The sequence below is a fragment of the Haliotis rubra genome, unplaced genomic scaffold, assembly GCF_003918875.1.
Source record: "Haliotis rubra isolate DU_JTF1 unplaced genomic scaffold, ASM391887v1 Scf892, whole genome shotgun sequence".
Lineage (NCBI taxonomy): Eukaryota > Metazoa > Mollusca > Gastropoda > Lepetellida > Haliotidae > Haliotis > Haliotis rubra.
Window position 1 is genome coordinate 368147 of NW_025767626.1, and position 26436 is coordinate 394582.

The window sequence follows — 26436 nt, forward strand, 5'->3', positions numbered from 1 at the left end:
GTGGGTCTACTGTGTCAGTCATGCTGGAAGGGGTGGGTCTACTGTGTCAGTCATGACGGAAGGGTGGGTCTATAGTGTCAGTCATGCCGGAAGGGGTGGGTCTACTGTGTCTGTGTCAGTCATGCGGAAGGGGTGGGTCTACAGTGTCAGTCATGCCGGAAGGGGTGGGTCTACTGTGTCAGTCATGCCGGAAGGGTGGGTCTACTGTGTCAGTCATGCCGGAAGGGTGGGTGGGTCTACTGTGTCAGTCATGCCGTGCGGAAGGGGTGCGTCTACTGTGTCAGTCATGTCTGAAGGGTGGGTCTACTGTGTCAGTCATGCCGGAAGGGGTGGGTCTACCAAGTCAGTCATGCGGAAGGGGTGGGTCTACTGTTAGTCATGCGCGGAAGGGGTGGGTCTACTATGTCAGTCATCCCTGAAGGGGTGGGTCTACTGTGTCAGTCATGCCGGATGGGGTGGGTCTACTGTGTCAGTCATGCCGGATGGGGTGGGTCTACTGTGTCAGTCATGCCGGAAGGGGTGGGTCTACTGTGTCAGTCATGCGCGGGAGGGTGGGTCTACTGTGTCAGTCATGCGCGGGAGGGTGGGTCTACTGTGTCAGTCATGCGGGAGGGGTGGGTCTGCTGTGTCAGTCATGCTGGAAGGGGTGGGTCTACCGGGTCAGTCAGTCATGCGGAAGGGGTGGGTCTAATGTGTCAGTCTTGCCTGAAGGGGTGGGTCTATTGTGTCAGTCATCGCGGGAGGGGTGGGTCTACCGTGTCAGTCAAGCGGGAGGGGTGGGTCTACTGTGTCAGTCATGCGGGAGGGTGGGTCTGCTGTGTCAGTCATGCTGGAAGGGTGGGTCTACCGTGTCAGTCATGCCGAAGGGGTGGGTCTAATGTGTCAGTCTTGCCTGAAGGGGTGGGTCTACTGTGTCATTCATGCCGGAAGGGTGGGTCTACCATGTCAGTCATGCGGAAGGGGTGGGTCTACTGTGTCAGTCATGGCGCGGGAGGGGTGAGTCTACTGTGTCAGTCATGCCGAAAGGGGTGGGTCTACTGTGTCAGTCATGCGGAAGGGAGTCGCCTAATGTGTCAGTCATGTCTGATGGGGTGGGTCTACTGTGTCAGTCATGCCGGAAGGGATGGGTCTACTGTGTCAGTCATGCTGGAAGGGGTGGGTCTACAGTGTCAGTCATGCCGGAAGGGGTGGGTCTCTACTGTGTCAGTCATGCTGGAAGGGGTGGGTCTACTGTGTCAGTCATGTCTGAAGTGGTGGGTCTACTGTGTCAGTCATGCCGGAAGGGATGGGTCTACTGTGTCAGTCATGCCGGAAGGGGTGGGTCTACAGTGTCAGTCATGGCGGGAGGGGTGGGTTTACTGTGTCAGTCATGCTGGAAGGGGTGGGTCTACTGTGTCAGTCATGTCTGAAGGGGTGGGTCTACCGTGTCAGTCATGTCTGAAGGGGTGGGTCTACCGTGTCAGTCATGCCGGAAGGGGTGGGTCTACCGTGTCAGTCATGCCGGAAGGGGTGGGTCTACAGTGTCAGTCATGCCGGAAGGGGTGGGTCTACTGTGTCAGTCATGTCTGAAGGGGTGGCTCTACAGTGTCAGTCATGCCTGAAGGTACTCTAACAGGTACATGTAACAAGTGTCAAATTAGTGACATGAAATGTTCCCCAGGGTCAAATACATATCAATTAAAGCCTGCAAAATGTTCTTCAGCCTACAGCTGACAGTAAATAAGACAGAATGATTGACTGGCCATCAACAACAGTTAGCACAATGATGAGATGGCCAGATCAACAGTGTAGTAGCAATGTGGCTGTAGATGTAGCTGAAGATGTTGCTGTTGTGGACCATGGTTACTTTATGCTATTCTGTCTTGTTACAGTTTACCTGATTGGTTTACGGCATCATAATACTACTAACAAGAAGACAAAGTCATCAATATCCCCCGCAATGGCTGAATACTCTTCATGATTATGTCTACAAGCTATGATTATGTCAAATGTTTTGGTATGTATTTAGAAAAGTGGAAGGAGAGTATTGAAAGGTTTCAAACTTATGCACCAGAAAGGAGCACAACCACCAATTTCAATCTAAGTCAAACTTGTTGCCATGGAAATGCCAAAAATAGTTTATTCAGAATTCCAAACCTACCAAAAGGCACCAGTACACCACCAGATCTATCCATGTGCCAAGTTTGGTGAAGAAATATTGAACGGTTTTAAAGTTCTGCTCCGGAAAAGACAAATGTGCACGGACGCACAGACGCATGCACGGAAGGAGTCGAATTTAATACCCCCTGCAAAACGTGTTGCGGGGGATAATAATATGCAAACATGTTCCTCTCATTCTTGGTACAAAGACATGGCATAGCACTGTGTCTGGGTCACACCACTGTCATGTGACTGTCACCGTGTCACACCACTGTCATGTGACTGTCATTGTGTCACACCACTGCCATGTGACTGTCACACCACTGTCATGTGACTGTCATTGTGTCACACCACTGTCATGTGACTGTCATTGTGTCACACCACTGTCACACCACTGTCATGTGACTGTCATTGTGTCACACCACTGTCATGTGACTGTCACACCACTGTCACACCACTGTCATTGTGTCACACCACTGTCATGTGACTGTCATTGTGTCACACCACTGTCATGTGACTGTCATTGTGTCACACCACTGTCATGTGACTGTCACACCACTGTCATGTGACTGTCATTGTGTCACACCACTGTCATGTGACTGTCACACCACTGTCATGTGACTGTCATTGTGTCACACCACTGTCATGTGACTGTCATTGTGTCACACCACTGTCATGTGCCTGTCACACCACTGTCATGTGCCTGTCACACCAGTGTCATGTGTCTGGGTTACACCACTGTGCCTGTCAACTGTTATGTCTGGGTTACACCAATGTCATACAACTGTTGTGTCTGGGTTACACCACTGTCATACCACTGTTGTGTCTGGGTTACACCAATGTCATGTGCCTGCCACACCACTGTCATGTGACTGTCACACCAGTGCTGTGTCTGGGTTACACCAATGTCATACCACTGATGTGTCTGGGTTACACCAATATCATACCACTGTTGTGTCTGGGTTACACCAATGTCATACCACTGTTGTGTCTGGGTTACACCAATATCATACCACTGTTGTGTCTGGGTTACACCAATGTCATACCACTGTTGTGTCTGGGTTACACCTGGGTTACACCAATGTCATACCACTGTTGTGTCTGGGTTACACCAATGTCATACCACTGTTGTGTCTGGGTTACACCAATGTCATACCACTGTTGTGTCTGGGTTACACCAATGTCATACCACTGTTGGGTCTGGGTTACACCAATGTCATACCACTGTTGGGTCTGGGTTACACCAATGTCATACCACTGTTGGGTCTGGGTTACCTCAATGTCATACCACTGTTGTGTCTGGGTTACACCAATGTCATACCACTGTTGTGTCTGGGTTACACCAATGTCATACCACTGTTGTGTCTGGGTTACACCAATGTCATACCAATGTTGTGTCTGGGTTACACCAATGTCATACCACTGTTGGGTCTGGGTTACACCAATGTCATACCACTGTTGTGTCTGGGTTACACCAATGTCATACCACTGTTGGGTCTGGGTTACACCAATGTCATACCACTGTTGGGTCTGGGTTACACCAATGTCATACCACTGTTGTGTCTGGGTTACACCAATGTCATACCACTGTTGTGTCTGGGTTACACCAATGTCATACCACTGTTGTGTCTGGGTTACACCAATGTCATACCACTGTTGTGTCTGGGTTACACCAATGTCATACCACTGTTGGGTCTGGGTTACACCAATGTCATACCACTGTTGGGTCTGGGTTACACCAATGTCATACCACTGTTGTGTCTGGGTTACACCAATGTCATACCACTGTTGTGTCTGGGTTACACCAATGTCATACCACTGTTACGTGACTGTTATGTCACAGTCACAACACCGCTGTGCTATTCTTTGTACCACCTGGCGACTACAGTCAGACTGCAGTGAGCGTTAGATGGCGAGATGTGCACTCAATGAAGGAGGTCAAGGGAGGTGGGGCAGCCCCAGAAAACTCTCCGTCACGGGTACCACCTCTGTATATGTCCCCCTTCCATGCAAGAGTCAACTGTTTATCTGTCAAGTAATCCAGCCTGTCATATCAACCAAGCCAGCTATCTAATGACTAATGCAAAGCATCTGCTCAAATCATCTGACGTGTAATTCCCCATGTCCTAACGTCCACGACAAGCTATACATTCAGGTGTGATTTGTAGTGTGGTAGACATGCATGCTTGTTTCCTAATGTTATGTGCACTATGTTCAACATTGACATGATTAATGACTGACTTACAATACGTATGTACACAATGTTATACATTATAATATTATCTACCATCCATGACACATGTACAAACTGTTACAAATCAATGAAGGTCTTGTAACACACCAGACCTGCGAGGCACAGCATAACATGACACGGTCACAGGAAGTCGCCACTTGCCAGATTGTATCCTTGGTGCTAAAGCAATGCAAAAGAAGGAAGAAGTGTGTGCACTTGCTTCAAATTCACCAAGGCAAGATATACTGTAATGATACTGATCTTCTCCCCAAACCATGATCCACCTGCCCACTGCCAATTTTCAAACACCCACCTTCAACTATGATTCACCCACTAAGTGCCAGTCTTCACCTACTTTTAACCATGATCAACCACCCATTGAAAATCTTCACCCACCCTCATTTACATATGTAAATTACAATCCACTTACTGCCAATCTCCACCTGACATAAACCATGATCCACCTTCTGACTGCTATCTTCACCCATCCTTAACCATGATCCACCCACCCACTGCCAACCTTCACTCACCCTTAACATTCAACCATCTGAACATATATTCTTGTCTGATATCACACCCAACATTCAACCATCTGAACATATATTCTTGTCTGATATCACACCCAACATTCAACCATCTGAATATATATTCTTGTCTGATATCACACCCAATATTCAACCATCTGAACATATATTCTTGTCTGATATGACACCCAACATTCAACCATCTGAACATATATTCTTGTCTGATATCATACCCAACATTCAACCATCTGAACATATATTCTTGTCTGATATCACACCCAACATTCAACCATCTGAACATATATTCTTGTCTGATATCATACCCAATATTCAACCATCTGAACATATATTCTTGTCTGATATCACATCCAACATTTAACCATCTGAACATATATTCTAGAACGACATTGTGTGATACTTGATTCTCATTGGCTGAGAGCTCATCAAAACCGTACTTAATGGCAGTTTGAGGACCGCTAATTAAAGTGACCGATTCGCCTATGAATACAATGAACTTGTTGACCCTTTTGTTTGTAAAGAAATATGTTGGACATTGGCGATTTCTACCTCGGCAGCATCTCTGATGTTTTTGAAGTAGAAAGTGAATGGTTTGAAGACTACTAGTAATTTCTTGAGTCTAATCCCAGTGAAGAAACTTCAAAGCAGGAAACTTCATCAGAAGCGCAAAAGCAGCAGTATTCCGCCATACTTCAAACCAGGTCAAGATCTAGCGGGCATGACTTTGACAGCACACCTCGGCCCACACGTCCTAACCTGTCTGCTTTTGTTCTGATCGTAATGCCCAGTCCTTCCACTGTCCATGTATCCCACATAAAAGCTGGCATGTCACTGTTTCATCAGGTCTTTTCCAAATTGGGAATAGTAGCGTGGTTATGAACAATTACTTCCGTGAATAAAGTCAGCGGCGACTAAACTTAGTGAGTCGATTGCCATACAGTAGGGGAGATTACTAATTCGCTTGAGAAAAATCAAATAATTGTACTTGCTTACTGTATAAACTGTATTTTACTAAATCTATTTATGCTGCTTGTTACAAATACAAGCATACTGGTTCCTGAAATAATGCATTTATGTTGTTGAAAATGTCTTATTTTACACAGCCTGTCCCTCAACAGAACGATTCCAAGCGATTTCCAGGAAAAAGGCCCCTTCACGCCTTGTGTTCTTCCCGCCAAAGAGTCCGGTTTTAAAACATATATCGGTCATGCTAGAATGAAGATAAAGCTACTCTGTTTTCAATTTTGCAGTCCTTTATCGTTGATTTAAGACCACTAAATGTAATTTAAAAACCGAACACGTAGCTCTATCTTCTAATTCTTGTCTCATATCACATATATTCTGGTCTGATATCACACCCACCATTCAACCATCTGAACATATATTTCCCATCAAAAGTTTAGACTCACTTAAAACACTCACCATATGTTATGTATATATATGTGGTTACATCGAAGATTGATTTCTCCACTAACTTGGGGGAACCAACTGCAAACCTTATGCAGATGAATTGCATGAGGATCATGCATCAAATTGCTGAAAAGCTTGTGCAAATATCATGCAAGTGAACAGTTGCGTTTTGGTGTAAAGTTTTGTTAAGAATGCACGCATTTTTATAATTCTTTGAACTGATGACAATAATCTTTTCAACCTTTAAACAGTAGGGAATATTTTCCAAAATTTAGTTTAGAACAGTTGCCTGAAGTAAGTGGCTATATTTACACTAGTGAGTCTAAACTTTTGATGGGAAGTATATATTGTTGTCTGATATCACACACAACATTCAACCATCTGAACATATATTCTTGTCTGATATCACTTCCAACATTTAACCATCGGTATATCCCAAAGTGAGCTGAATTCGACGTTCTGGTGATTTTGACGATTGCATTGCTAGCGCTATATCGGAGGAGTACATGCCGCGATCGGAGTGCACAAGCAGTATCATCGGCAGGGCGGATGCATGGTCACTGTCGTGAGAACTTTCACTGACAATTGTAATCCGGAAGTTAAGTTGTATAAAAAGCAAGCAAACATCAATATTATTTTCCAGAGATCGTTAATAGATATTAATAATACCACTTCAGATGCAAAATCAGTTGCCTTTATAACTAAAAATAGCAAGCGAAAATTCAGTAGGATCAGTCGTCTGCCAGTGACAGGCAATTTATAAATAGGAAGCCACGTGATTACAACACTCCCTCGCAGTGTGGAGCGAAAAGTATGTCTCATCGTCGGATGTGGTTTCGCTGATACGGTATCAACGTTATTTTTGTAGGAAATACTTGATAATTTTGTGTGACATAGATGAATATATGCTTTATCACTTAAGGTTAGTAAAATAAAAACTTCAATATCGTTGAAAACCCCTGACACCGGGTTATATGTATTTACACAACACTTGTATCTTCTTCAACTGTCGTTATTGCTGTAATTAATCATAAGAATTCTTCATAAAACTACACTCATCTTTTGAAGTTACAATAAAGCAGTATTCACGTTCCCTTACAACATGCTGTGATCATAGTAAACCCATTGATTGTCTTTCAACAACAGAGGCCTGAGAAGTCAGTGTCAAATACACACTTCTTCATGGTTCACTTATCACAGAGCCAGTCCAAGGTGGGAGTGTTTTAGTCACCTGTGACCAGGTGTGATAGTACTCGTTAGTGACATATGATCAGGGTTAGTACTTAGAAGACTGCTTGTGACTTTTTAAGATACAAGCTAAATGAAATTTCAATAAGCAAAACATAAAAATAATTCTAAAATCAATAATCTTTACTTTTCACAACCTTAACTTTAACCATAACGTGTTAAATGATGACACAAATCAACTGTCAAGTAAAACTTTAACTACTATTATCAACATTTTCCCCGGAGTTAACAGTTGATACAGATGTTGTGAAGCTGTGTTGATTTAGAACTTATGACACCTACATACTGGTGACGTTTGATCAGAACTATTTGTATATTCCTAGCAGACTGTGCACCATAATCTATACACACAGTCTGTAGTGGCTTCATTTAATCCAATTTTAATATTCAGTTCTTTTTGGAATTTTTTCAAGGTCTTCAGTTGACACATAACACCTACACTGTCTACCGCTTTACTAGATCTCTCCGCGTGAACGGAGTCAGGTTTCTTTTCGTCAGGACTTATCTCCGATTCCTCACCACTTCCCCTTTAAACACTTCCATTTTAAGTAGTTTGTTGTCATATCATTTGTAACAATGTTTGATTATGAATGTCAAATTTGACAAATGCACGCAGTTGCTAAAGTCTGCTATCACTGAATCGGAAAATCCTGATGTTATACTATGCATGTGACTGGCTATTAGTTCCGTGGATTTGATATTCGGCATCCTTCGTTATTTGTCATCAATAAATAAAGGGAAGTAACTCAAAACTGAGTATGATTTTTCATAATTTTTCTGATTAAATCAACAAAAACACGGGACACTAAAAAAGTTTGCCTTTAACGCTATCATTAATTTTTAAATGCATTTCGCGCATTAGCATCTGCAATTTCAACCCTTGTATGATACCTGTTGCAGCTTTAACTGTTCTGCAGGTATAAGGCAGTTAAGTGATGTGTTCCTGTGTTACAGCTGGTATAAGGCAGTCAAGTGATGTGTTCCTGTGTTACAGCTGGTATAAAGCAGTCAAGTGATGTGTTCCTGTGTTACAGCTGGCATAAAGCAGTCAAGTGATGTGTTCCTGTGTTACAGCTGGTATAAGGCAGTCAAGTGATGTGTTCCTGTGTTACAGCTGGTATAAAGCAGTCAAGTGATGTGTTCCTGTGTTACAGCTGGTATAAGGCAGTCGAGTGATGTGTTTCTGTGTTACAGCTGGTATAAGGCAGTCAAGTGATGTGTTCCTGTGTTACAGCTGGTATAAGGCAGTCAAGTGATGTGTTCCTGTGTTACAGCTGGCATAAAGCAGTCAAGTGATGTGTGATGTGTGTGTGTTACAGCAGGTATAAAGCAGTCAAGTGATGTGTTCCTGTGTTACAGCTGGTATAAAGCAGTCAAGGATGTGTTCCTGTGTTACAGCTGGCATAAAGCAGTCAAGTGATGTGTTCCTGTGTTACAGCTGGTATAAGGCAGTCAAGTGATGTGTTCCTGTGTTACAGCTGGTATAAGGCAGTCAAGTGATGTGTTCCTGTGTTACAGCAGGTATAAAGCAGTCAAGTGATGTGTTCCTGTGTTACAGCTGGTATAAAGCAGTCAAGTGATGTGTTCCTGTGTTACAGCTGGCATAAAGCAGTCAAGGATGTGTTCCTGTGTTACAGCAGGTATAAGGCAGTCAAGGATGTGTTCCTGTGTTACAGCTGGCATAAAGCAGTCAAGGATGTGTTCCTGTGTTACAGCAGGTATAAAGCAGTCAAGGATGTGTTCCTGTGTTACAGCTGGTATAAGGCAGTCAAGTGATGTGTTCCTGTGTTACAGCTGGTATAAAGCAGTCAAGGATGTGTTCCTGTGTTACAGCTGGTATAAAGCAGTCAAGGATGTGTTCCTGTGTTACAACTGGTATAAGGCAGTCAAGGATGTGTTTCTGTGTTACAGCTGGCATAAAGCAGTCAAGTGATGTGTTCCTGTGTTACAGCAGGTATAAAGCAGTCAAGGATGTGTTCCTGTGTTACAGCTGGCATAAAGCAGTCAAGGATGTGTTTCTGTGTTACAGCAGGTATAAGGCAGTCAAGGATGTGTTCCTGTGTTACAGCAGGTATAAAGCAGTCAAGTGATGTGTTCCTGTGTTACAGCTGGCATAAAGCAGTCAAGGATGTGTTTCTGTGTTACAGCTGGCATAAAGCAGTCAAGTGATGTGTTTCTGTGTTACAGCAGGTATAAGGCAGTCAAGTGATGTGTTCCTGTGTTACAGCAGGTATAAGGCAGTCAAGTGATGTGTTTCTGTGTTACAGCTGGCATAAAGCAGTCAAGTGATGTGTTTCTGTGTTACAGCAGGTATAAAGCAGTCAAGTGATGTGTTCCTGTGTTACAACTGGTATAAAGCAGTCAAGGATGTGTTCCTGTGTTACAGCAGGTATAAAGCAGTCAAGGATGTGTTTCTGTGTTACAGCAGGTATAAAGCAGTCAAGGATGTGTTCCTGTGTTACAGCAGGTATAAAGCAGTCAAGTGATGTGTTCCTGTGTTACAGCAGGTATAAAGCAGTCAAGTGATGTGTTTCTGTGTTACAGCTGGCATAAAGCAGTCAAGGATGTGTTTCTGTGTTACAGCAGGTATAAGGCAGTCAAGGATGTGTTCCTGTGTTACAGCAGGTATAAGGCAGTCAAGGATGTGTTTCTGTGTTACAGCTGGCATAAAGCAGTCAAGGATGTGTTTCTGTGTTACAGCAGGTATAAAGCAGTCAAGTGATGTGTTCCTGTGTTACAGCTGGTATAAGGCAGTCAAGTGATGTGTTCCTGTGTTACAGCAGGTATAAAGCAGTCAAGTGATGTGTTCCTGTGTTACAGCAGGTATAAAGCAGTCAAGTGATGTGTTCCTGTGTTACAGCTGGTATAAAGCAGTCAAGTGATGTGTTCCTGTGTTACAGCTGGTATAAAGCAGTCAAGTGATGTGTTCCTGTGTTACAGCTGGTATAAGGCAGTCAAGTGATGTGTTTCTGTGTTACAGCTGGCATAAAGCAGTCAAGTGATGTGTTCCTGTGTTACAGCTGGCATAAAGCAGTCAAGTGATGTGTTCCTGTGTTACAGCTGGCATAAAGCAGTCAAGTGATGTGTTTCTGTGTTACAGCAGGTATAAGGCAGTCAAGTGATGTGTTCCTGTGTTACAGCTGGTATAAGGCAGTCAAGTGATGTGTTTCTGTGTTACAGCAGGTATAAAGCAGTCAAGTGATGTGTTTCTGTGTTACAGCTGGTATAAAGCAGTCAAGTGATGTGTTCCTGTGTTACAGCTGGTATAAGGCAGTCAAGTGATGTGTTTCTGTGTTACAGCAGGTATAAAGCAGTCAAGTGATGTGTTTCTGTGTTACAGCTGGTATAAGGCAGTCAAGTGATGTGTTTCTGTGTTACAGCTGGTATAAAGCAGTCAAGTGATGTGTTTCTGTGTTACAGCAGGTATAAGGCAGTCAAGTGATGTGTTTCTGTGTTACAGCTGGTATAAAGCAGTCAAGTGATGTGTTTCTGTGTTACAGCAGGTATAAGGCAGTCGAGTGATGTGTTTCTGTGTTACAGCAGGTATAAAGCAGTCAAGTGATGTGTTTCTGTGTTACAGCTGGTATAAAGCAGTCAAGTGATGTGTTTCTGTGTTACAGCTGGTATAAGGCAGTCGAGTGATGTGTTTCTGTGTTACAGCTGGTATAAAGCAGTCAAGTGATGTGTTTCTGTGTTACAGGATGTGTTTCTGTGTTACAGCAGGTATAAGGCAGTCGAGTGATGTGTTTCTGTGTTACAGCAGGTATAAAGCAGTCAAGTGATGTGTTTCTGTGTTACAGCAGGTATAAAGCAGTCAAGTGATGTGTTTCTGTGTTACAGCTGGTATAAGGCAGTCGAAAGTGATGTGTTTCTGTGTTACAGCAGGTATAAAGCAGTCAAGTGATGTGTTTCTGTGTTAGCAGCAGGTATAAATAAAACAGTCAAGTGATGTGTTTCTGTGTTACAGCAGGTATAAAGCAGTCAAGTGATGTGTTTCTGTGTTACAGCTGGTATAAAGCAGTCAAGTGATGTGTTTCTGTGTTACAGCAGGTATAAAGGCAGTCAAGTGATGTGTTTCTGTGTTACAGCTGGTATAAAGCAGTCAAGTGATGTGTTTCTGTGTTACAGCTGGTATAAAGCAGTCAAGTGATGTGTTCCTGTGTTACAGCTGGTATAAAGCAGTCAAGTGATGTGTTTCTGTGTTACAGCTGGTATAAGGCAGTCAAGTGATGTGTTTCTGTGTTACAGCTGGTATAAGGCAGTCAAGTGATGTGTTTCTGTGTTACAGCTGGTATAAAGCAGTCAAGTGATGTGTTCCTGTGTTACAGCAGGTATAAAGCAGTCAAGTGATGTGTTTCTGTGTTACAGCAGGTATAAAGCAGTCAAGTGATGTGTTCCTGTGTTACAGCTGGTATAAAGCAGTCAAGTGATGTGTTTCTGTGTTACAGCAGGTATAAGGCAGTCAAGTGATGTGTTTCTGTGTTACAGCTGGTATAAAGCAGTCAAGTGATGTGTTTCTGTGTTACAGCTGGTATAAAGCAGTCAAGTGATGTGTTCCTGTGTTACAGCTGGTATAAAGCAGTCAAGTGATGTGTTTCTGTGTTACAGCTGGTATAAAGCAGTCAAGTGATGTGTTCCTGTGTTACAGCTGGTATAAAGGCAGTCAAGTGATGTGTTTCTGTGTTACAGCTGGTATAAGGCAGTCAAGTGATGTGTTCCTGTGTTACAGCTGGTATAAGGCAGTCAAGTGATGTGTTCCTGTGTTACAGCTGGTATAAGGCAGTCAAGTGATGTGTTCCTGTGTTATAACTGGTATAAGGCAGTCAAGTGATGTGTTCCTGTGTTACAGCTGGTATAAGGCAGTCAAGTGATGTGTTCCTGTGTTACAGCTGGTATAAGGCAGTCAAGTGATGTGTTCCTGTGTTACAGCTGGTGGAAGGCATGCAGTCAAGAGACCTCTTCCTGGTATGGTCCCTCAGGCTAGACTTAATCTGCCAACTGTACAATAAGTGTTGATAAAAACTACAGGTGGTTTGAGGACTTTAATTGCTGCAACCTGATTGTCTGTGTAACATTCCAGTCTAGCAATTAGGTTTCCTTCTGGTTAACTGACGATGCACAGTCGAGTTACGGGAAGTAATTTATGTACATCTGTCTTTGTTGTTTTTGTGCTGACTTGGCATTATTTTCCTGCACCAGCTGCAAGCTGTTAGTGATGATACTTGGCATATAAAGTGAACACAACCACGAATCAACATGGAGTGTGCATACTGGTAAATATTTTAATGTTAAACATTTTCCACATTTTTTTCTTTATGAAAGTAACATAAATATTGATATATAATGGAATTTTACCCACACACCTCAAAGACGAGACGTAAGTGGCAGGCCAGCAGCTGTTTAGTTTGCCAGTGAAAACATGTCACCTGACAACTTGTTTGGTTCAAACTGTTGCCATTAAGGACAAATAATTCAAATTAATTAAACATAGCTATGATGACAGAACACCCAAAACATCAACACATGGTGTACTGTTATTTCACAATCTACAAATTAAGTATGTAAACAACATCTGATTGACTATTCCCAGAATAAATAATCTACCCATTCATGAGTATAGTCAACATGATCAGATAGCAATTACTCTTCATGAGAAAATCAAAGCTATTTCATTTTCAGAAGTGAAAATAATTGATGCTACACCTGTGACAAGTTAAACCACAAACATAAGTGTTATCTTCTAAAATCTAAATATCTAAAACCTACTTCCCTACGCTGCTACAGTGCAACGAATGTCAACTATGATGTCCTGCAACTCGGAGGTGTTCCCTGTTCCCTCCCTGTAATTTGGCTGTACCCTCCCTGTACCTTGCCTGTACCTTGCTTCTACCTTCCCTGTAGCTTGCTTCTACCTTCCCTGTACCCCACCTGTACCCTCCCTGTACCTCACCTGTATCCTCCCTGTACCTTGCCTGTACCCTCCCTGTACCTTGCCTGTACCTTCCCTGTAGCTTGCTTGTACCTTCCCTGTACCCTCCCTGTACCTCACCTGTATCCTCCCTGTACCTTGCTTGTACCCTCCCTGTACCTTGCCTGTTCCCTCCCTGTAATTTGCCTGTACCTTGCTTCTACCTTCCCTGTACCTTGCTTCTACCTTCCCTGTACCTTGCTTGTACCCTCCCTGTACCTTGCTTGTACCCTCCCTGTACCTTGATTGTACCCTCCCTGTACCTTGCTCTCAGATTCCTCCCCTGTACCTTCTCTGTACCCTCCCCTGTACCTTGCTTGTACCCTCCCCTGTACCTTGCTTGTACCCTCCCCTGTACCCTTGCTTCTACCTTCCTCCCTAGCTTGTATCTTGCTTCTCTACCTTCCCTGTACCCTCCCTGTAATCTTGCTTGTACCCTCCCTGTACCTTGCTTGTACCCTCCCCTGTACCTTGCTTGTACCTCCCCTGTAGCTTCTTCCTACCTTCCCCTGTACCCCACCTGTACCTTCTCTGTACCCTCCCTGTACCTTGCTTGTACCCTCCCTGTACCTTGCCTATACCCACCCTGTACCTTGCCTGTACCCTCCCTGTACCTTGCCTATACCCACCCTCTACCTTGCTTGTACCCTCCCTGTAACCTTGCTTTGTACCCTCCTGTACCTTTGTTTGTACCCTCCCCTGTACCTTGCCTGTACCCTCCTGTACCTTGCCTGTATACCCACCCTCTACCTTGCTTGTACCCTCCCTGTACCTTGCTTGTACCCTCCCTGTACCTTGCTGTTTGTACCCTCCCTGTACCTTGCCTGTGCCTGTATTCCTGTCCTGCCTTGTACTCCTCCCTGCCTGTACCCTCCCTCTATCCTTGCTTTGTACCCCTCCCTCTGTACCTTGCCTGTACCCTCCTTTGTACCTGTTGCTTTGTAATCCCTCCCTGTACCTTGCTTGCTTGTACCCTCCCTGCCCCCTTGAAGCTGTACCCTCCCCTGTACCCTTGCTTGTACCCTCCTGTACCTTGCTTTGTATCCCTCCCTGTACCTTTGCCTATACCCACCCTGTACCTTTCCTGTCAGGCCCTCCCTGTACCTTGCCTGTACCCTCCCCTGTACCTTGCCTCAGACCCACCCTCTACCTTGCTTGTACCCACACCTTGCTTGTACCCTCCCCTGTACCTTGCCTGTACTCACCCTCTACCTTGCTTGTACTCCACCTCTACCTTGCTTGTTGTGCCTCCCTGAACCTTGCTTCTACCTTCCCTGTCCCCTAAAATCCCATCTGTACCTTGCCTATACCCTCCTCGGTCCCCTTGCTTGTACCCTCCCTGTACCCCACCTGTACCTTGCTTGTACCCTCCCTGTACCTTGTTTGTACCCTCCTTGTACCTTGCCTATACCCACCCTGTACCTTGCTTGTACCCACCCTCTACCATGCTTGTACCTTCCCTGTACCTTGCCTGTACCCACCCTGTACCTTGCCTGTACTCACCCTCTACCTTGCTTGTACCCACCCTGAACCTTGCTTCTACCTTCCCTGTAGCTTGCTTGTAGCCTCCCTGTACCTTGCTTGTACCTTGCCTGTACCCTCCGTCCCTTGCTTGTACCCTCCCTGTACCCCACCTGTACCTTGCTTGTACCCTCCCTGTACCTTGTTTGTACCCTCCTTGTACCTTGCCTATACCCACCCTGTACCTTGCTTGTACCCTCCCTGTACCTTGTTTGTACCCTCCTTGTACCTTGCCTATACCCACCCTGTACCTTTGTTTGTACCCCTCCTTGTATACCTTTGCCTATACCCTCCCCTGTACCCTTGTTTGTACCCACCCTGTACCTTTGCCTATACCCCTCCCTGTACCTTTGTTTGTACCCTCCTCCTTGTACCTTTGTTTGTACCCTCCTTGTACCTTGCCTATACCCACCCTGTACCTTGTTTGTACCCACCCTGTACCTTGCCTATACCCTCCCTGTACCTTGCTTGTACCCTCCCTGTACCCTGTTTGTACCCTCCTTGTACCTTGCCTATACCCACCCTGTACCTTGCTTGTACCCTCCCTGTACCTTGTTTTTTGTACCCTCCTTGTACCTTGCCCATACCCACCCTGTACCTTGTTTGTACCCTCCCTTGTACCTTTGCTGCCATACCCTCCCCTGTACCTTGTTTGTACCCACCCTGTACCCTTTGCCTATACCCTCCCTGTACCTTGTTTGTACCCCACCCTGTACCTTTTGCCTATACCCACCCTGTACCTTGTTTGTACCCTCCTTGTACCTTGCCTATACCCACCCTGTACCTTGTTTGTACCCACTCTGTACCTTGCCTATACCCTCCCTGTACCTTTTTTGTACCCTCCTTGTACCTTGCCTATACCCACCCTGTACCTTGCCTATACCCACCCTGTACCTTGCTTGTACCCTCCCCTGTACCTTTGTTTGTACCCCTCCTTTGTACCTTGCTTGTACCCACCCTGTCCCCTTGCTTGTACCCTCCCCTGTACCTTTGTTTGTACCCTCCTTGTACCTCTTTGCCTATACCCACCCTGTACCTTGTTTGTACCCACCCTCTCACCTTGCTTGTACCCACCCTCTACCTTGCTTGTACCCTCCCTGTACCTTGCCTGTACCCTCCCTGTACCTTGCCTGTACCCTCCCTGTACCTTGCTTGTACCCTCCCTGTACCTTGTTTGTACCCTCCTTGTACCTTGCCTATACCCACCCTGTTCCTCACCTGTACCCTCCCTGTACCTTGCCTCTATCCTCCCTCTACCCTCCCTATACCTTGCCTATACCCACCCTGTACCTCACCTGTACCTCTCCTGAACCTCACCTGTACCCACCCTGTACCTTGTTTGTACCCTCCCTGTTCACAAATAAAACTGACCATAAAATAATGTTGACAATATGCTGACCAATGTGTTATGACAGTAACCAGGATACATATAGTAGAACCTATGACAGATCACTAGTCTGGGTCAGGAAGAGAAATAGTGTACCATCTGTTTCATCTGTTTCCGAAGTGTGATCATGACACTCACAGGGAAAATATAAAACATATTCCGAGAAACATGGCTTCTTTGATGGCCATTTTAGAAGTTGAGGTGATGAAGAATGATGATACTTTTATGGATATGCAACTTTATTCTGTGAAAGGCAATGTTTCGACATAGATTCTAATGTTGTTGACACTTAAGATAAATGTGAGTACATTAGAATCTATGTTGAAATGTGGCCTTTCACACAATAAAGAAGTTGTATATCCATAAAAGTATCATCATTCTTAAAAAAAACAGTTTGACATATACCTGTATACCAGTGTAGGAAAGATATAGCCCGTCCCAACGTCCGAGACGGGTGAATTTTGTGGAGGACGGGTTAAAAAAATATCTAGTCCGTCCTCATGTCGGGTCAATTTTAGCAAACCAATGACATATATATAATGATTATAACCTTTTTGAATATTTACTGCCGAAGGTGTTTTATTTATATTTGGAGGACAGGCTAGATTTTGGCAGGACTGGTAAAAAATTTGACCTGCCAGTCCTGTGGACAGGCTAGATTTTCTACATCTTTCCTACACTGCTGTTTACCAAGAAAGTATCATGAGTATAGTTTCAACTGTACATCTGTGATATCACTCACTTCTAAGGTGAACATGAATATTTAAGAATGGACTTCCACTTCATGAGGTCAATGTACGCGCCTTCATTGAGCAAGGGAATTACTGTATGAAAGATCACTCCTACACAGGGGTGTACAATGCGGGGACTTCACCCCGTGGACGTGACGACGAAATCTCATTCCCTAATGAACTCACACGAAGTGATTGTCACTTCTTATCATGTTGTCTATCACAATTATATACTCTGAAACATGTTCTCACATTTCATTTCAGACTTATGAGCAGTGTGCGAAATAGTTTCCAAATTTTGCTAGCCAGTTGGGCTAACTTTGCCTGAAAGTTACTAACCCGAATAATTCACTAGCCCGAAATTTGAATGTAGAAACTAAGCAAAAGATTACGAAAAGGCAAAATACCATAAAAAACAAATGACCCGCATGAAACTTCACCAGCGAGTCGGGCCAGTGACTGTGAAGATTTACTGGCACGACTGGATTTTTATTTGCCACCGACTAGCGGGCCAGTGGCTATTTCTCACAGTTCTTGTAACTACTGACATCCCTACAACAACTAGTTGTATAACAAACATAAAATACTTCCTAAAAAATATAAATAGTTGAGATAAGCAGGTGTATGCTCAAACTGTTCTTCAGTAACATGCTGAGAAGTCTGGTCGCAACAAGATATATATTCAGATAATATCATTATCAGGTGAGAAAGAATGGCATTCTCCGTATCAACATCATCAGCAAGTCATTTACTGTGTCAGCGTATTGCAGCACATTCACATCACGTGCATGTCAAAATGGCTGAAAAATAACATGAAAGGAGATATTTCCCAAGTTGTTAGTGAACCTTTGGTGATTACAGGTGCTTGAAAGCCTTGACCAATCAGCCAATCACTGACAGGTGATCATAAAGATATGTCAAATAGATACTAAGGTACACCTCACAGACTGTCAGAGTCACTGACCTTCTAGATATGGATTGTGGCAAAGGTTTGTGTGTGCATTCCTTCATTTGTTCACTAGGGAGGGTCGTACTTAGTAATATTTGTAAAAGGGCATTGAGTAAAACACTCTGATCTTGATCCTGTTAGAATATTTAAGACTATATTCACAACTTAGCAAGATTATTTTCAAGGATCATGCAGGTCTTGTTTGAAGGAATACAAAATATGTGGAAAGTAAGACGGTTGAGGATAGGGACATATGTACTAGGGACAAGGTGGGTTGGTGATGATGGGAGAGAAGATTCCTGCAAACAGTGGTTTAAAAAGGGAAAGCAGCCACGCACACTTTGTGATATGATGCCAACACGTCTATATATAGCTGCATTGCTACATTTTCATCTTTAACAATCCACAGTAAGACAAGAAGACAGTGTAAACAATACTAACCACTGATATTTCTTCATATAAATGACTAGTTTCTGGTCTAGTATTGCATCATAGCAGAGTATCGTATCTTAGCATAGTATCATATCTTAGCATAGCATCACATCTCAGCATAGCATCAGATAAATGAAAAAATTCCAAGGGTCAATTTTGCACAGTGTTGATAAATTCTTGTAATATAAGTTGTCAATCATTGTATTTCAGAAGTGAAATGGAATGCAGCTTGTTCTACTTCCAGAAGTATGTAGCTGTCACTGAAGGTAACGATACTGTGAGAAGACTGATCGATGATGACGTATGCAGCTATCACTGAAGGTAACGATACTGTGAGAAGACTGATCGATGATGAAGTATGTAGCTGTCACTGAAGGTAACGATACTGTGAGAAGACTGATCGATGATGAAGTATGTAGCTATCACTGAAGGTAACGATACTGTGAGAAGACTGATCAATGATGAAGTATGTAGCTGTCACTGAAGGTAACGATACTGTGAGAAGACTGATCGATGATGAAGTATGTGGGAGGGCATTGTAATTAGCAGGCTAACAGGAAATACATCCCCTAGACACTCACTGAGATGGGGGGAGAATGGTGCTTCGCGTCCTTAGTTACCAGGTCATTACACACCTGAAAAACTGGGCTAATTATCCCATTTCTGACTTGCAAGTAAGCAGGTATTTCGCTGAAACTAAGTTACATACACAGACCTGCTATTCACCGAATAAGCGTAAAATATGACATATTTGGAATGATCCATCAAATATTTGAAACCAAATTTGATACTTTTCCTTTACTTTGATACTGGTGACAAATATGATACAGTTTACCCATTATGTTATATCACAATGGGGGATGACACACCCAGCTCAAATGTCCTGTGTTAAATTCCATTGATGGTTCCAATGATGCAACACTGTCGAATCAGTTAGACAACACTGTTGAATCAGTTAGACAATCAGATGCAGGATATACCTGCCACCAAATACACTTAGAACCCTGGGATACAAAGTTCATTCAGTTTATAATCCCCCTGCTTCATAACTGGCACACATGAGTCATTGTCAATCTGTCAAAGTATGGCTCGTTGTGCCACTGTGGGAGTTTGAGGGTGGTTCGGTCTCTGTGCAGTCGAGGTGATGGGCTAAAAAAGGAAAGATTTCCGCCCTTAATCCCCGGTTTTCAAAATAATTCTATGAACCTAAGAATAGATGTTTTTTTATCGAAAATCTACCCAAACCTGAACCCTAAACCGGACATAATGCTTAATCTAAACCCTTAGCCTAAATCCTAACCCCTAGAAATAATCATAATAAACAGCATACATGTGATGCTGGGGTTACGGGCGGAATTCTTACCAATACATGTTTAAAAAGTTTACTTCCACCTAAACAAGTCTTGAGTGATGTCACTGGTTTACAAAGAAAACTTCACTCCATCTGAAAAGTGTCAATAGGCCTCAATATAACACAGAGAATAAAGAAAAATGACGAACATGCCAATAACTCTCATTAGCGTTATCCAGCCAGGGGAGATAACCGATACAGCTCTTCTCGTAAGCACAAAAACATGGTCAGAAAAGGGGGTAAAAACAGGAGAGGGCTTTTACGTGCATTTGTAACGTTGCCTCGGATTGCACAAAGTATACAAATGCACCAATGGAAAGAAGAAAAACAAAGCTAGAGACAGCTTTTTTCATATTTTGACAAATGTGACGTCAAATGTTGACTTTGTGAAGGTGAAAGCTTCCCGAAGTGTAAAAAACATATTTATGCAAAGCGCACGTCTATAAAAATTCTCATAGTAAGACGAATTATCCAGCTTCAGTTTGCACTATTAATTGTATTTTTTTAACAACGTGTTCATGTCGAAATAAAAATGATTAGGACCCCACCGTCTATACCGGAAGTAACTTTCGCTAGCGATCCAGCTGAGATCGTGTTTGTCAACAAGCGTGGAAATATCGTCTTTACTACAAAATAGGCGAGTGACAACATTTTTCATACTTGCAATATGATGTATCTAGAACTAATGAACGAATATAAGCCACTTATTATCGCCAATCAATCCAATTTTAACATATATTTGGCGTAAATAAATAGCGTGCACACTGGGTTGACATATTTTTGTGAAATTGACATGGTTATCAAAATTGAAATACTACTGACAGTGAGTGACTGTAAATGTGATTGTGTGTTACTGTTAGTACACACAAGCTAGTAACATCTGACAGTGAGTGACTGTAAATGTGATTGTGTGTTACTGTTAGTATACACAAGCTAGCAACATCTGACAGTCGACCATGGTGACATTTTATGTTGTATTGTCTCTATATTCAGTTGCATTCCAGCCATAAAATCTCTTCAGATATTAAGATACTATTGTTGCTGAAATAATAATAATAATAGATAATTAATCATTTATTGCCTTCATTATAGGGCCATTAAATTATCACAATCCAAATAGTGCCATATTGTTAAGAAATAAATTAATTTATATTTTTAATTTTTATTTTCAGGACCATGGCTGACCAACTGAAGAGAAGAAACAGAACAAGCCAGGCTACTTATGTTTTGCAAAGTGACACAGATTGGTTGCTATTGTTACTTCAGATTTGCATGATAATCATGCAGCTTGACCTATATGTTGTTGTTGTGATTTCTTTAAGACATTTATACCTGCCATGAATTTGTGATAGAGTTGGAAGAGCAGGACTTGGTACTGCTCTTTCAAAGAAAAATGTTTCCTCCTCCTCATATATTGTGCATTGAACTTGGCCAAAATGGATACATAGCTCCAGGATCATGAAATAACAGAAACTGTATTTGTTGGAAACAATTTGCTTAAAGAACCACTAAACTTTGTTTTTTGTTACTCTTTTAACCATTACATAGGAAAGATTTGTAGTTAATCTTATGCGGAACACCAAATTTATTCTTTAAAAACTTGTGGTTAATTACAGTGTTCACGAATAGTGTCTGACCCTCTGACAAATCTGGCAGATTCCGATACGGTCTGATAGAAATCTACAACCCGCTGGCCCCAGTGTCTGACTGTATGTTTCACAATGACTTTGACTGAAGTTGTTGTATGTCACATGTCACATGTCACATGTGACGCTTGTTTGCTGTTTATAAATCTTATGTTTGTTAGTAATTTTGAATGCCAATTATAAGAAATTTTAAATCTGAAATGTGTGTTTAATTTTATTCTATGGGTCCTGTGAATTTTCAATGGGTCAGACAGACATCTGAAACTTACAGGACCCAATTTCCTGTTACTTTGAAACACCATTCGTGAACACTGTAATTAATACCGAGCGATTAAAAGTGGCCAAAAAGTCGCCTGCTTCCCTCTCGCCCGCCAACGAAACCACAGACAGGTTACGTAACTCTGTCGCCAGAGCACTGCAGTGACGTCATATGAGGAACGATTTTCAGTTAGTTGTATAGAGAGTGTGTAGCACGCTCATCATTTTGATGATTTCTCGACATCAACGACGACATGCCGAATCGTTGCTTTGTCGTCAAGTGCTCCTAGGGGCCGGGCGATGGTGTCACCATGCACAGATTTCCACAGGACCCCGCAGTTCGTGCTAAATGGGTTATGTTTGTGAGTGCGAGGCGAAGGCGTTGTGGAAGCCTGAAACGATATCTTACTTGTGTTCAGATCGCTTCACGGAAGTTAAAGAATCAAAACTACTTACTAGTTGTAGTAAAATATGTACATGATTGATGACCATAAAGATTTTCCATGACACAACTTGTAACATAACGATTTCTTCCTCGAAGTGAGCTTGTGGTCGAAGTAACAATAATATTGCAAGTGGTATTATATTGACACCCACCTCGCTGCCCGAGAGAGAAATTGTTATGTTATGCGCTATGTCATGCAAAATCCTATTGGCCATCAATCAAATACATATTTTACCACCAGTAGAAAGTAGTTTTGATTTTGTAACTTCGGTGAAAACAAACCTAAAAGCATTTATCCTCAGACTGGCGGATGTTCCAGACAGGGCGCCGCCATTTTGAAAATCGTGAAAGTCTGTTAGAATTAATGAGATTATAGTTTGTTTTCATCAAGTTAGAAAATCAAAACTACTTTCTACTAAATAGTTAAATATGTATTGGAATCATAACCAAAACGGATTTTGCATGACACAACTTATAACATGACGATTTCTTCCACGGAAGCGAGGTGGGGGTCGGGTCACAATACTGCGTGATACATTTCTTGCTACATTCACATGGTTAATGTCCACTCACCAGTATGTAGATACTAGTCAATGTGCATCTTTATATTTGGTCTTATAATCCTAATTAGTTTATTATCATACTTGTATGCATTTTGAAACTAAATAAAAGCAGACGATCTGCTGATACTTATAGTAAATTTATAACAGAACTGTAATATCTAGACATTTTATAGTTTGCCAATGTGAATCATAATTAGCACACACACACCCTAGAGTTGTCTGTCTCATTACACTTCCGCGGCGAAAACAATGATTCTGTTGAATGCTACGACAAATGAATAAAAACAACATGCAAATATTAAAATTAAAACAGATCAAAGTTATAAGAACAATATCAGGCCATTACCTTGTTCGAGGAATGGATCCATCAATATCCACAAAACTGTTCCAAATGATGTGTCTTTTAACAGTTTAATATACGAAAAAGTGATAAATCTTTTCAGGTATTGGTGTATAGTCTCATTGGTCACCCAAGATAGCACACCTGGCAACCAATTGCATAATGTCCGCCTTTCTTTAAAAACAGGAAATTAGTTAGCCAATAATGGGCAATCAATCAATGTATTGCTGATTAATCCTTTGAAAGAAGGACGTTGTTTTTACGCAGACACCGACACAACAGAGTGTATTCAGTATAGATTAGTAAATCTACATACATAAACACTACCTTTTGACAATTCCGCTGTATAAGATAAAAGTAATTAATCAATCAGCGTGTTATCGGTTAATCCTTTGATCGATGTTAATAATGTTGAATATTTACCCAAGACACAAGAAATGCCAAATGGGAACCTTTGTCGGGTAATCTAAGTGTGTTACCACTAATTATACCTGTTATAAATTCATTAACTGACCATCAAGTGAATGATGACAAATAACATATGTAGGTTTATACCACCTAACACGGGTTACAACAAAGGAGTATTAATTGATGTATTGCAAGTGAAAACTTATGGGCCGACACTGTTTTGAGAATACAAACAGATTTTTACATGACATGATTAAATATCGAGGTAAAAAAACACAGAAATGGGATCAATTTGGATCAGTCATTATACAAATAGGGCCTAACGACACCGATCGATTTTCACAGAATCGTCTATGAAAACAAGTTGTAACTCGGAAACTAGGCAAAGCAGGAGACAAAAAGTAAATGACAGTAGATTGTGAGAACATATAGCTTCATTTTCATTCCAAATGGAAAAACAACAATTGTCACGATTTCAGGTTTATACAAGCCTGTAAACAAGATAATTTACCCCCTAAAATGTAGATGAATTCTGCATCGGCCCTCAAAGTTACTCCTCATATGACGTCACAGAGACACGCCGCTCTGATTGGTTGAAATTTCCTTCGAGGGTAAGAATTGTGCACTGTTGTCAAAAAGGTCGATTTAAGTCAATTAAAGGTCGAAATGAGTAGTTTTAATGACGGGGTTTCATTTATAACGATGCCAGTTAGTGATTTAAGTATTTGTACCCCCTAGGGTTTATGTGACCTTTAAGTATTTATGATCAACGCCAAAACAGACCTAGACCCGGACCTCTACATATCAGATATGGTATTTATATAATGATATCATTATCAATCCATCATGTATGAGATATTGGAAATGATATAAAAGGGCTTAGCTAAGATTTGTTCATGCTCTTGTCTTTTTCTAGTCATTAATATGTTATATGTGGACAGTTTGTGATGATGTTGAAACAGCAGAGATGGGTACCACTCTGTCAGTGACAGATTTTGTTAGCGTATGTGTTAGGTACATGTATATCACTTTTATTGCAAAAATAGATAGACATGATGCCAATAAATAACTACAATGCATTTCTCAGAAGTGTGGAAATATTTTTAAAAGTACCCTAGCAAATATATGGCTGGAAAGAAATGCGGTAACCTTTTTAAGGAGCGGGTGTGTTTGAATACTAATAATGTTTTTACTAATTTTTTCTGTGTGGAAAACAAAATGTATTTTAATAACTTATCCCCATGATCTAGCCCCACCTACAATTTCATGTTAATTATACAAGTAGAAATCTAGATATTCTTCGAAATACATTTACATACATTTGTATCTCGTGACCTTCAAATTTCAAGGTCCAGCATTTTTTTTAAAAAGCTGTAAACTATTCTTTTTTAACATTATTGTCACTTTTTCTTGGATTATGAAAGACCTGTTTTACAATGACAATGACTATGTATGTTTATTTTGATGATGTTTTACTCATTTGTAGACATTAGTCATGAAAACTTTGTTTAAAAACAAAAACATATAAAAATGATTTATACGGTGCTACTCTTACAGGGCCAAATTTTCATATTGTATGTGGTAAATATATGACTACTATCACCAAAATGGATCGACAAGATACCAATACAGAGACAGAATACCTACACATATTTTTTTGAAGTGCAGAAATATTTTTAAAATGTTCCTAGCCCCAAAAAATGGCTGAAAAATATTATTCATTTTTATTTTCTCAGGGTGGGTGTCTTGTAAGACTAAGAACTTTTTAATCAAAATTTTTGGTATAAAAATCAAAGTGTTTTGTTGGCATTGAAACTTCACTCTAGCAACACACCAAATTTGGTTGAAAAATTCCTATTTATTAATAATGACTGATTATGCCTACTCTCATTCTCAGACAAAGTACTAATTAATGCCAATACAGATCAATATTACTGGGGGCAACTGACTTATATAAAATTACTGCCAACTTACTAATAAAGGTACAAAAAGAAATCTGTCATAAACAGAAAGTGAAGCGTAAAAATACTGCTGCATAGAAAATAGGATAATGATTGGCCCACTCCGGAAAGTTGTTTACATTTTGAAACTGTCAAAAAGTTGTTTATAAACGTCACTCCCGTTTCAATCAATTAAGATTAATTGCAACTTACCAAAAACAATACTCCCCTCGTCTGATTTAGATCGTTTTTGGTCAAGAGGACCAGTTCCCGTTGAAGTTCTTTCCGATCTAAGAACATCATGAGCCCTGACTTGCACAACGCAGGACCAGATGAAACAGACAAGTGTCAATTTCCTTATAGATGAAAATCCACTCGAATTCTTCATACCAGGTGCGATGGTGACGAAGTAAAACAACACAGAAACATTGACACTTCACCAATCACACTAAACAACTGCAGGATCTACCATCAACTTATATCCAAAGTACATCCGTCAACAATATTAGGAGGCGACTGTGTAATATGTGTTCCATTGACACTACATACCGCGTGGATATATCTAACCACCAATACGATGGGAAGTGGTAGCGTATACTATGTACACTACGACTAGTGTGATTTGTGGATTTCTTTTGAGACTGCTGTTTGACGGCGAAGAATATAACGGACAAGGTGTGATGTATATTCTCTATACACGCCCTTGATTGTTGTGTTTGATAACAAGCTAAATTATGCACAACATTTTTAATGTCTTTAGAATAAATAGAGCGGGGCATATGATGTACTGTTTTTTAGGTATACATGTGTAAGCCTCTTTGTTCGTTTGTGCTGATATTATTTACAAATTGTATGGTATAAATTTACAGTCACTGGCTACATATAACATTTGTCAGTTTGATTTAGTTATTAATCAGATCATATA

At 41.7% G+C, this 26436-nt stretch overlaps 1 protein-coding gene and 1 long non-coding RNA gene across 6 annotated transcripts in view; one reads left to right on the top strand and one right to left on the bottom strand.

Moving 5' to 3' along the window:
- Nucleotides 1-26104, bottom strand: part of LOC124263662 (stromal interaction molecule 1-like) — an 87713-nt gene extending 61609 nt beyond the window's left edge. For all 4 annotated transcript variants that reach the window (XM_046698315.1, XM_046698318.1, XM_046698317.1 and 1 more), the window contains exon 1: nucleotides 25725-26104. In XM_046698315.1, coding sequence (XP_046554271.1) covers nucleotides 25725-25899 — 175 coding nt within the window. In that variant the 5' untranslated portion in view covers nucleotides 25900-26104. The remainder of the gene's footprint in view (nucleotides 1-25724) is intronic.
- LOC124263665 lies at nucleotides 12764-21203 on the top strand. 2 transcript variants are annotated; one of them, XR_006894901.1, is made up of 3 exons: nucleotides 12764-12845; nucleotides 18771-18991; nucleotides 21084-21203. It is a non-coding gene; the product is annotated as an uncharacterized LOC124263665 (long non-coding RNA). The 2 variants fall into 2 exon arrangements; XR_006894900.1 differs by having other exon boundaries at nucleotides 18771-18826.
- Nucleotides 26105-26436: the final 332 nt, after the last annotated feature.